The sequence below is a fragment of the Sarcophilus harrisii genome, chromosome 2, assembly GCF_902635505.1.
Source record: "Sarcophilus harrisii chromosome 2, mSarHar1.11, whole genome shotgun sequence".
NCBI lineage: Eukaryota > Metazoa > Chordata > Mammalia > Dasyuromorphia > Dasyuridae > Sarcophilus > Sarcophilus harrisii.
Genome location: NC_045427.1, coordinates 149,939,638 through 149,952,994, shown reverse-complemented (window position 1 = coordinate 149,952,994; position 13,357 = coordinate 149,939,638). Strand labels below are relative to the sequence as shown.

The following is a 13,357-nucleotide window of genomic DNA, read 5'->3' as shown; positions in this document are numbered from 1 at the left end:
TCTAGAAATAGGGACCTGACAATCTCACTGTACTGTGCCCTGGTCATTCAATACTTAGAGCCTAGCTTCTTAAACTATGGGTGGCAATCCCATATATGGTCTTGTACTAAATGTGGAAGTTGCAAAATTATGATTTATTATCAGTAAATGTTTGATTTGTATATCTGTTTTATACACTTATATACCCAGGGTCACATAAAAATTTCTCAGACAAAAGATGAGTGGGAAATGTTTAAGAATTCCATTCTGGACAAATAATATCCAGATGAGGGTGATCAAAATGGTAAAGGCCTTGAGTCCATGCCATGTGAGAATCAATCAAAGAATCTAATTACAGGAATGGAAGATAGTGAATTTGAATTGCTATGATTGGTTAGCAATAATCAAATGTTAGAAAGAGGAAGTAATCATATGTTACAAAGTGGGAAATTTAAGTTAAATGTCAGGAAAGGCTTGCTAACAAGTACAGTTATCTATAAACAGAATAGATTGCTTACACTGTTAGTAGATTCCCCCTCTTCAGAGGTCTTCAAGGAGAAACTGAATATTTATTGGTTCCTATAGGGGGAATCTAGGAGGTATGGTTGAGACTTAAATGCTCTTCTAAGATCCTTTCCAATTTAAAAATTCTCTTATTCTGTCTTCCTTCCAATTGTTGTTTTTAATAATAATTGACATTTATACAGCACTTCAAAGTTTGCCAAAAGCATTACATATCTCATTTAAGACTCACAACAATGCAAGAAGGTAGGTACTAGAGTTATTATTAACTCTTTTTAAAGATGAAAAAGTCAAGTTTAAGAAATTTAAATGACTTGTTAAAAGAAAGGAAGAGAAGCCTCTAGCACAGCAGACTGACTCTCTATATAAACTTTGTGAGAAAAATGGAGAAGATTCACATAGACAAAAAATGGGTTATGATATGTATCAGTAATTTTAGAAAACACTCCCATTTCCTAATTCAAACATTCTTAAAATCTCAGAATCTTCCTTTATTCATTCAACAAACAGTTACTGAATATCTATTATTTTCAATATAGTCTTTTTTGATGCTGTTTTGTAAATGTTTGATTTGTATACCTGATTCATACACGGATAGACTCACAGTGCTATTTGGTGTGCCTGGCTCTATTTTCTAGGAGGAGAGATAAGGATAGAAGACAAATATCCATGATATGAGAGAAAGTACATTATGGAGAGGTTTTAAAAACTACTATGTTAATTCAGAAAAGGGAAAGATTACATTCTAAGTGTAAAGGGAAATAAATGATGTGAAGGAAATGACATTTCAGCTGGGCTTTAAATAACAAGCAGAATTACTGCTTGAGAAGAATCAAAGAAGGCAGCAGATTCTAGCAAAGGGAACAGTATAAGCAAAATTCTAAAAATGACATGTTCAAGAAGAATGTTATCTAATTTGGTAGTTGTTATAATGAGGCATATAAATAAAAAGCTAGAATGGAAGACAAGGGTCAATTTGGAGAACTTGAATGCTGGGCAAAGGAGTTTATTTAGACTTTGTTAATTATTCATTTGAGGAAAACAGCAATATAGAATCAGAGATATTTTAGGAAAATCAGTCAGAGAGAACTATAGGATGAAGTGGAAGGAAAACATAAAAACCAGTTAAAATATAACAGAAACGTTCTGGCATATTAATGGTGATAATAATAATGAGGAATTGGACTTTAGAGTGAGTGAAGGGAAATGACAGATGTGAAGATTACGGAACTAGATATCATAGAACAGTGGAAATAGCAAATAGATATAAAGTAAGAACTAATTTTGAACTCTGATTTGGGAATTTTGAATTTGAAATGTCTATGAGGCATTCAATTTTAAATAACCACTAGATAGTGGGTAATGCAGGACTAGGGTTCAGGACTGAGAATAGGCTGGCTATGTAGACCTGGAAGGCATCTGGATAAATAATATATTTATAAAGTTCATGAAGTTGAAGAGGTCACCAAGTGAAAAAATGTAGAGAGAAAAGAGAAAGGCCAACAACAGACACTAAATGAAAACCCTGTTTGGAGACATATCATGAAAGATAATTCAGTAAAGAATCTGAAAAGTCGTCTAAAAGGTAAGGGAAGAGTCAGGAAAAAGTAATTATAAAAAGCCAATGAGGACAGAGTATCCAAGAAGAGAGGTGAGTTAGCAATATGATGCATCATGAACAATAAGAACATGGAAAAAACAGTTTTATTCAGTGGAGAAGACAGAAGCCAGACTGCAAAGAGACAGAATGAGTGAGAAAAAAAATAGAAGCAATGAGTACAGACAGCTTTTTCTAGGTATCAGAGAAATGGAGGAAAGCTCTAGAATGACAGCTCAAGGCAAAAATAACATTTAGTAAAAGTTTTGAAGAAGGAAAGGATAGACTGGACTGAAGGAGTGCTAGAGTGATATTAAGATATTTAATGAAGGAGAGGGGAAAGGGGGAGCTCTTTCACCTTATAAACATACTAGAATGACAACTAAAAAAGACGAAACCATGTTCCACTTTCCTTGTATAGAGCTTAATACAATATACTGCACATAAAATAGTAAGTATCTTAGCCTGGGTTTGAACTAAGGCCTTCCAGGCTTCCAGCCCCAGCAGTCTCTCCACCGTGCCACTTAACTTCCTAACATGTATAAAATCCTTAAAGTTTATAAGGTGTTTTATAAATATTACCTCATTTTACCCACATAGTGGGTGCTGGAGAATAGGTGTTATTACTATCTCCATTTTACAATTGGGGAAACTAAGGCAGACAATGCTTAAGTGACTCGACCTGGGTTGTGTAATGGGGAAGCATCTGAGACCACAACTGAGTTCAGGCCTTCCCTTCTTGAGGAAGAAGCTCTACACTACACCATTAGCAGGATGCGAAGACCACAAAATCAGAAGTGATTACAGAATTGGAAGGAACAAACATTTACACCAAAGTACCTTCATAAAAGGAGAAAAGATAAGGACCCTGAAAGCTGTGGGGTAGACCCCCTAGGATTCATGGGAGGTTGCAGAAATCAGTCCCTGGGTTTGAGAAGGCAGGTATGAGTTTTGATCTGCATCTTTGGAAGGGGTGAGGAGATCCTAGAATGAAAGAACTAAAAAGGAGCTCTACCTAATCCAACCTATTTACAAAAGAATAGAAAATGGCCACAGCCCTCTGCAGGCATTAAACAGGCTCCTGTCTCTCTGCCATGTCTACATCCTGTCCCTGGTTCTGTTCTTAGAGTTCAAAAAGAACAAGTCTAAGCTCTTGGCCATAGGGAATCCCTTCAAATATTTAAATTTGGCTATTGTGTTTCACCCAGGACTTCATCAGGTTTAGCACCTCAGTAACTTTGGCCATCCTCACTGCCCTGCTCTGAGTACCTTTTAGCTAATCAGGATTCCTTCTTAAATTGTGGAGCCCAGAACTGAACACATGCTCCAGAAGAGGTCAGACAAGGGCAGAGGCCAGGGACATTACATTACTATCTCCCCATTCCTGGAAGCTATCCCCCTCCTGAGGCAGGCCGACACTGCATTAGCTTTTTGGTTGCCATCACCTATTGCTAACTTATATGGAGTTTACATTCCATTGGAAACAAAGACTCTGGAAAGAAAATGGACTGCTGTATGTCCATTCTCTGGCATAATACATTGGTAATATACTCAATGTCAGATTATACATTTATCTCTATCAAATTTCATTTTACTAGATTGAGCTCAATATTCTAACCTGTTCTAACAATGTTTAACCTTTTAGATCTTGATTCTGACACCTGTGTATTTAAGTTTATTATATTAGTCATTAAGGTCCCTTTTAGTCACAAAGTTCAATTATTTTATTTAGCATTTTTTATAACTTTTAAACTTATGACATACTTCTCAAACTCTACTTTCTTATTAAGCAAATGGGGAAAAATATATTCTTTGCTTAACAGTGTCTGGCACAGACTAGATCCGTAATAAATTCATACTGACTGAATTTACTTACGGGCAACAGAGAATTTATTTTTATTTTTTTTTAATAGCCTTTTATTTACAGGATATATGCATGGGTAACTTTACAGCATTAATAAATTGCCAAACCTCTTGTTCCAATTTTTCACCTCTTACCCCCTATCCCCTCCCCCAGATGGCAGGATGACCAGTAGATGTTAAGTACATTAAAATATAAATTAGATACACAATAAGTATACATGGCCAAACCGTTATTTTGCTGTACAAAAAGAATCAGACTCTGAAATATTGTACAATTAGCTTGTGAAGGAAATCAAAAATGCATGTGGGCATAAATATAGGGATTGGGAATTCAATGTAATGGTTTTTAGTCATCTCCCAGAGTTCTTTCTCTGGAATTTATTTTGTTTTCACTTGTTTTTGCCTACTACTGAGAATAATACAACTGAATCAACTTGTTGATTTCAAGAAATATTTACTGAATGTTTACTATATCAACAATCAACAGTTCTTAAGTTGTAACAACAAAATAACTTAAAAATGAAGTATAAGAAACTGTCCTTTCTTTCAAATGGCATACAATATAGAAGATAAGACTAACAGCTGAAACAATCGGAGCTTATAACATAGATTTGTTTCTGGGAGAGTTTCTGCTAGATGACTTCTGAAGTCCTTTAAATTATTTTCTCATATTAAGTGCTAAATTGGCATCAAGGCACTTAATTTTAAATACTTAGGTTGTTATTAACCACTTAAGAATTGGGAGGGAAGGGGGTAGGTAAAGATGAGACTATGGTATACCACTTATGAAACCCTGCTTTCTTCAAAGTAATTGTGTTTATGGAAAAATAATTTTTACCTGTTAAATTTGAAGCATCTGTGGGGCTCAATTGTAACCAATGTCTAGCATCTGAATCAACAGCAACATCGGTTGGTGTATTCAGTTCTTGATCTTCCTCAAATGGATGCCATGGATTCATTGTTATCTCCACCTCATTAGTATAGCCAAGAGATGTGTCACTGCTAACACTTTCACCTAAGACAATGAGAGGAGTCAAAAGATACAGAGAATAAATAACTGGAAGGTTTAATCTGTGAGCATCCATCTAGAACAAAACAAGGACATGCAAATAAGATGCATAGTGGTGAATCCAGAAAACACCTAGTCAGATATTGATAAGAACACAGAGTATAGCAAAACCTAAATATCTACATTCAAAGATCAACTAGTGTTTGAATCCTTCAGACATAACACAAAAAGTTTCAGAAATCTCTTTAAAGGACTTTAATTATGTTAATCAAAGTCATCAAAAGTCATAAATTAAGCTAGAAGAATATATAACGTACAGACAATTCAGACAAATACAGTCAAATGTTATATTTTTTAAATAATTCATATTTTATTTTCTAAGAACTTCTTATGGTTTTTGCCTTTGCATGAAGTTTGTGTAGCTTAGATAATCAAAAGCCAATGATGTTTACATTACTTTTATACCTCTTCCTTTAATAAAGTATCTTTTTAAGTTGATGGCCAAATTTTGTGAACAAAAGCAAAATGAATTCACAGAAAAAGAACAAAGTTAGTGTTAATTATGAGCAACACTGAAAAGGTAAAACTTTGATTTTTTTCTTAAAACATTTTTAAAAACCACAATTAACAAAAAATTAAACTCAATAAATACAACACAAATATTTTTGTTCTATAGTGTTAACTATTAATGGAAATTTACAGAAAAGGGAGAATAAGAAACACATAAAGAAAAAGACAAAGAATTTCATGGAGTGGCAATTTCTATATCATGATCTTTTTTAGGAACCTGCCAGAAGAGTATTTTTAAAGTCATATTGAGGCACTTTGCTCAACTGAAAGCATACAATATTATGATTTATCTTTCTATGCTACTTGCTCATTGAGCCATACCTGCTCTTTCTTGAAGGTTTTTCATTCCTGTTCAGACCAGTATAGTAGTTTCATTAAACTCAAAAAAAAGTGCATTAAGGCATTCTACAAGTGAACGTTCCAAATAACTGGGTTCTTAGGCGCTTGATAATTAAATTTTTTTGTAATGATTAATTTAATGGAAATATTTGTAAAACATACATCCCTAACTTATTAAACAATATATTGACCAAAATTTAACCTTTAATTGATGATCCAAGATCATCACTATGAATATGTACTGGATTGCTAAACAGTGACATTTTCAAGAGGCTACTGAAGTATATAGGGCTTGTAGCTTCAATGCAAAATGGTATCAGATTGAAATGCTTTAAAGTTCTATCTCCCTTTTGTAATTGTCTCGTTGACTGCTACTTCTCACTGTTTCCCTCTAGCAGTCCACCAACTTACTATAATGATTTCACTCAAAGAAGAATTAAAAAGTGTTATGGAAAATCAGATGGTCTAAATTTTAAAAATTAGATTTAATTTCTCATACTAGCCTCTTTGTGAAGATCTGAAAATGGATTTGTGCAATTTCTTATGGCTATCTGGTGAGCTTTGTGACAGGTATGTTTCTTATTATTCAAAGGTTATTCTGAATGATTAGGGAGAGAGGTCTAAAGAAAGGATAAGCAGGCTATTACTATCATTTTTCCAATTGTTCTTACTATGTTTTCAAAAATCTATCTTTTTCACTTTTCCAAATGAATTTTTCTTTTTAAATATTTAATTGAATTAAAGAGCTTTATAATATTTTCTGCTTATATAAAGTTTGTGGTATTTGTTTGAGAACTAAAGAAATTAAATTATGGAAAGGATTTCATTTTTCCCTTCGTTTGGCTATGGTCATCAAACAATATAATTTGTTCCATTAAATCCTTTCCTAAGAAATTGTTACAATACAAATTTAGAGTTAGCTAAAAAACTTGGCTTAAAAGTACTTTAAAATAAAAAAAAGAGGTGTTATTGTAATGAGAAATGAAAAAAAAATTACATGTATATTTTTGTATGTATGTATATAGTTTCTGCAGAGGATCAAAACAACAATTCAAGTTCCTTGAACTTACTCTTTTGTCTTTCTCTACATTTTCCTTCTGTTTGCTGCAAATCATCTTTTAAATCTATTTCAGCTGGGCTGCTGCTTCTTCGCACTAAAATCTTCAGACAAAGAGAAATCATGTTGCATTTGTTTACTACAAGTCATTTTTCATTTTAAAGAGACCACAGAATTTCCTGTTATACATTTTTTAAAACAAAACAAAATACAGCCAACTAGAAAAGTAAAAAGAATATCATAATATTCTGCATCTATATTAAATTTTTATACATTTCCATGAAGAAATTAACAATTACTCAAAAATTTAATTTCAATATATGAAAGTGGACTAAATTCACCTACTAATGAGAAATATAAAATTAGCCATAATTCATTTTAAAGTTCTATTGATTCATTTAAGTATATATGTAGAATAACCTGGAAATTGAGTGGATGCCCATCAGTTGGGAAATGACTGAATAAGATATGGTATGTGAATATAATGGAATATATTGTTCTATAAGAAATAATCAGCAGGTTGATTTCAGAAAAGCTTACATGAACTGATGCTAAGTGAAGTAGAACCAAGAAAACATTATATATGGCAACAACAAGCTTATATGATGACCAGCTGTGATGGACTTGGCTCTTTTCAACAATGAGATGGTTCAGGCCAATTCCAATACACTTGTGATGAAGAGAGACATCCGCATCCAGAGAGAAGATTATGGGGACTGAATGTGGATCACAACACAGTACTTTCACCTTTTTTGTTGTTGTTTGCTTGCTTGTTTTTTTCTTTCTCATTTTTTCTCCTTTTGATCTGATTTTTCTTGTGCAGCATGATAAATGTGAAAATATGTTTAGAAAAATTGCACGTTTAACCTAAATTGGATTACTTGTTGTCTAGGGGAAGGAAAATGTGGGGAGGAAGAAAAATTTGGAACGCAAGATTCTGTGAGGGTGAATGTTGAAAACTATCTTTGCATGCATTTTGAAAAATAAAAAAGCTATTTTTATTTTTTTAAAAAAGGATATATGCAGAAAAATATAGTATCTAGCCAGTAATATAGGATCTAACCAGTGTTTGCCTCTCTGAAGTAGCATAAGCTAGAATATTTTTGACTTCCAGATTTAGAATCCAAAATTACCTTTGACAATTATCTAATCAAATATCTCCCTTTTACAAATTAAAAAATTGAAGCTAAGAAAGATTTAATGGCACAACCTCGAATGTATAGCTCATTTGTGGCAGAAAAAAGACTGAAAATCCTTTCACATGAAAAATGAAAATAAATGATGCTTGCTAGAAACTAGGAACAAGGTGAAAGGAATGAGTTTCTCTGAATCCCAACAAGGAAGGATTAACAATTAAAAGTTTAGTGCTTTATAGAGTTAATGAATTAAAATTACATAAGAATTCCTAATTTAGAGGAAGATCTGATCCATTTGGACTGATTAAATTAGCAAAAAGAAAATAAACTATTTATCTTTTTGGAGGCTTATAACATATGCTAGGCATTAAAACAGTAAAAAAAAATAATAATAATAATAATGTCTTTAAAAGGTTTATTATGATGATAATAAAAAAAAAACCCCACCACCAACTGCCAAAATTAGAATAGAAGTACATAAAAATAATTATTTATTTAATCACTCAAATTAAGTGATAATGACTTATGCCTATAAGGAGTGATGGCAATTTTTTAAATATACCTCTTTAAGGTAGTAAAAAGCTAGTTTTCAGACAAAGTTTTTTCTTAAATTTTGATCTGGTTTAATTCTCAAAATTTCTAACTTACCTATAAAATCACATCTGCCTTCTTTCCTACCTAAAAAATTAGAAGCTAGAAATAACCTCACATTTGGTATTTTGGGGTGACTTCCTTGCAGTCAAAAGTTGGAGAACTGGAGATAGGGGAAACACTGACATGTACAATACTGCTATTATTTATTTTAATTTGTAATTTCAAATTATAATATCCAAAGAAATACCAATCTGATAAAATAATTAAAATATCTTACTGTTGGCCCTTCATTTTCTTTCTTTAAATGTCCTTTATTTTCCTGAATTTGTCTAAGATCTGATGAATTTAAATTCTGTGAATTCTCTATTTTTTTACCTGCAAAATAAAAAATGAATTGGATTACATATTTCTGATTAATTGTTTTTAAAATAAACAATTTCTGTATTCCAATTGGTGAACTTAAAAGGTTCAAAAATCGGACTTTATGTTACAACAGAATATGAAAAAACAATAACAGCATGGAAACACATAACAGTCAAGTCTTTCCAATGGCTTTTCTACATAATTTCATTTAATTTTTCTGTTAGTGAAAGAATCCTTAGAGTATAGTTTTAATATTTTAGAATTACAAAGGGATCTTAGTAAAGTCAATACCTTCATTTTACATGTCAGAAAACAAACTCAAAGAAGCTCCCCAAAGTCAAACATATCTAGTAGTAGAGCAGGTACTAGACTTCATCTCTCCTGGCCTAGCTTAAGCTTTATTTAGATCATGTTTTGCATCTCTTATTGTGAGAGGAGATGGTGAAGAAGAATGAAAAGGAGAGAAAAAGAATGTAAAAAAGAGAATGGGAGGGGAGAAAGGAAGGGAAGAGAGACAGAGAGAGACAGAGAATGTTATGGAAAAAGTTTTCTCTAATTTATTTAATAAATGATGTTTAATAAAATAAAGTGGGGATTCAAAGCTAAATAACCGTGGGGTTAATTTTAGAACTTAATGAGGAAATACTGACAGACTGGAGATGAAGAAAAATAAGCTAGTATTGGCTATACATGAGATTATTATTTCATATAAGTGAATTATCATTTCACATAAATATGAGATAGTCAATCTCTAAATACTGTCATGCTTAAAAATTTTTGATTTTAAAAAATGAATGCAAAAAAATGTAAAAATACTACTAAAATATATATTAAGAAAAAGTTTAGGGGTAGGTAGGTGGTACATGGATAGAGCACCAACCCTGAAGTTAGGATGACCCGAATTCAAAAAACACATAACACTTCCTCGCTGTGTGACCCTGGACAAGTCACTTAACCCCAATAGCCTCAGGGGGAAAAAAGCAAAAGCAAAAGCAAATGTTTAAAAATATATCCACAGATAAAGGCAATATGACAGACATAGAGAGCTTGCCATATTGCCAGAAAAACTAGATTAAAGTCCAGCCTCAAGTCCAATTATTCAGACACATCCTGATTGAATGATTGATTCAAGTCACCTGACCTCTCAAAATCTAGACTATTCCCTAAGATCATATATTACTGTTCTACTTTGGGCATCTGGGAGTTCCCTATCAATGAAATCACAAATTCAGTCACTATCCATCAATCAGCAAAACAAAGTTATTTTGCTATGAGGATTCAAACTTTATTAAAACATTAAAAACATATAATTTACCTTGATAAGAATCAGACTGTAACTGGTCAGTTATATCAGAAGTACTACTGCTACGAGGTATCTGTTGTTCCTGGTCAACAAACAGGCAGCCACATTCACCTCCCAGTATGTTTTCTGATTGTTGACATTCTTCAACTTCTGAAAATCATTAATAGGAAACATGCAATATTTTAAAATTAAAGTATAAAAATTGAAATAAATATATTTTATTCTATTCTTAATTACTATAATTAAAGTTTAATAGTTTCAAAATAAACATGATGAATCTTAAAATAATAAAGTACTTGGGTTTCCTAAGATTAATATTTAATACCATGAAAATATTTAACTCAATTTTCACAATAAAATAAATAGTACAGATGGTAATCATTAAAATCACTGAGTAAAAGAAAGGAAAGAAGGGAAATAAACAGGGAAGAGAAAAAATGTCCAAATACTAAAGCTGCACTATAATTTGATGAAAGAAATAGAGACATAAATTTACCAAGATTAAAGAAAAAAAGAAATATGAGAGTTAAACTTCAATTGTATCTCTTCCTTTATTTGAAAAATAAAAACAATTTCCAAAGTATGTGCTAAAGTGTAAGATGAGTTTTTCATGAATATAAGTTAACTATGCATTACTAAATGTCTTTATGTCTTAATATTAAGTACTTCTGTGGCTTTTTTAATTATGTGCTTGGTAGTGTTTTTGTTCTCCAATGTTCCAATAGACTGATGACCACATCATTGAAATTCCCTTCAATGCTGCATATTGCAGTTGACAAAAGCACATCCTGAATCACAGAGAGGATTTTGATTCATATTTTAAAGTAACTTATTTTGAAAAAATGCTTACATTCAATTTAATGATTCCTCTTAACAAATATTAACATATTTTAACCTGGATCAAGTATTTTATTAAGCTTAAATTATGTACCTCACATTTTACGATCCTATAACCCTTAAGAGTATAAAATAAACAACCAGTTATTGTTTAAATACATTGTAATAGTGGATATAGATCAATTGGAAAATGACTGAAAAAACTAGATGATATAAGAAATGATGAGTAAGAGGAATTCATGGAAGATCTTAATAAACTGATGGAGAATGAAACAAACAGGAAAAAAGGGATCATTATATACAATAACAATATTGTAAATGAAAAAGTCACTAAAAGAAGGTCAAACTCTATGTTACTATAAAACTCATAATTATCCTGGAGAACATGTCTCCTTCCTCATGGCTTAGAGGCAGAGGACTAGTGTATACATTTTCAAATACAATCACTATATTGCTGTTTTTAATTTTTCTACTTTGATATGACTTCAGTTTGAGAAGGAGGGAATTTTTAATAATGTGTGAGGTAATGACAAAGGCATCAAAATACTGAAAAATACATTACATGAAAAAAAGGGACAAAGAGGAAGACTCTACCTTCTGACCTCACCATTGGACTGAAACTTTTCTCATCAAAGTACCCTATGGTTTTTTAATAATCAAATCTGAAATCAGTCAGTTAACTAGCATTTACTAAGCATTATCTAAAGATAACAGGTTTCTTAAACTTTTTTCCATTTATGACCCCTTTTTACCTGAGAATTTTTTACACAATCCCAGGGTATATAGGTATATAAAATAAGTATACAAATCAAACCTTTACTGATAACAAATCATAATTTCATGACCTCCCCCATTAAGTTATGTGATTCCCCACATGGGGTCGTGATCCACTGTTTAAGCAACTTTGATTTAAAAGACTTCATTTCTCATCTGTTGATTATTTGGTCTCCCTGCCACAAGTTTTTCCTTGTTCCAGTGATAAGTAGATGGACATACAAACACACAGGCAAGAAATGTTCATGTGGTTTCCTCTGTCAAATGTAACTTATCTGTAAGTAGATACTACCTAATCTCACTATGTATGCATAATATTTAATATAACCTGACACTGAGTAAATGCTTGTTGATTGGCCAAGCACCCAACTTCCTTTCCCTGAATTTCTTAGACTTTAATGAATTACTGTTCTTCCTTGGTTCTCTTCCTATCTGTTTGACCAATTCTACTTAATTTACTTCAATATCTCTTTCCACTCATATACATTACCCTAATTCAATACCTCATCACTTCTTGTCTGTCCTATTTTAGTAGTCCCCAATCAGTTCCCTACTTCAAGTCTCTCTGTTCTCCAATCCATTCCTTAATAAAATCATCTTCCAAAAGTGATTATGTCACTCCTAAGTCCCCGGATGAACATTTTACAGCTCTTCACAGTCAGTCTAGGCTTATTTTACAATAATGGTAGTGGTAATGAATATCAATAGATAAGTATCTTCAAGTTCTTAACAAAATATATGTTGAGTGGAAAAATAAATAAATGAAATAACATCCTGATAAACCTCAAATTAACTAGGAAAAAGAGACTTAGACCTACGATCTTCACTGGTACAGAAAATTGCTAGGTGATCTCCACCAGCACAAGTCAGAACCTTCTCTGCAACTTAAAGTCTTAGAAACTAGAAAAAAGATAAGGGATTTGTTGCCGCAGCAGGTTTCAAGGCTGGCTCTCTACCTACTATACCATGATGTTTGTCCTGGATACAAAAAAGAAAGAGATGAGTTTAAGAAATTAGTCACATAAAAATCTGAAATTAGCTTTCGCTACATCATGCTTCTAGTAACACAAGATATATGTGAGAAAAACAATTAACATCAGAGATTTAGGGATTCCTTTAACATAAAGCCATTCCATAACTAAAGATTTCACAAGAGCCATCTCAAAGTATAGTGGGTTTTCAAAGGTCAGGCCAGTGGAATTTAAGCTTAATCAAGAAATGTTACAGATTTATGTGTTTGTTGTTCAAGAAACAATTCAGCTAAGATTCTAAAGTCTCATAACTGGATAGGCCAGAGGGTGATGAAATGGGTGGGCATAAGGACTCAAACATCATCTAATTATTTGTAAGAGTTTTGCCATGTTTGTTAATAGAGAACACACAGAATGAAATCCTTGAAGCAATGAAATACACA

At 32.2% G+C, this 13,357-nt stretch overlaps 1 protein-coding gene across 4 annotated transcripts in view; it reads right to left on the bottom strand.

The window, feature by feature from the left end:
- Positions 1–13,357, bottom strand: part of RALGAPA2 (Ral GTPase activating protein catalytic subunit alpha 2) — a 409,655-nt gene that overhangs the window by 278,416 nt on the left and 117,882 nt on the right. For all 4 annotated transcript variants that reach the window (XM_031951045.1, XM_031951043.1, XM_031951042.1 and 1 more), the window contains 4 exons: positions 10,345–10,482; positions 8,944–9,041; positions 6,950–7,040; positions 4,800–4,976 (listed from right to left, as the gene is read on the bottom strand). In XM_031951045.1, coding sequence (XP_031806905.1) covers positions 4,800–4,976; positions 6,950–7,040; positions 8,944–9,041; positions 10,345–10,482 — 504 coding nt within the window. The remainder of the gene's footprint in view (positions 1–4,799; positions 4,977–6,949; positions 7,041–8,943; positions 9,042–10,344; positions 10,483–13,357) is intronic.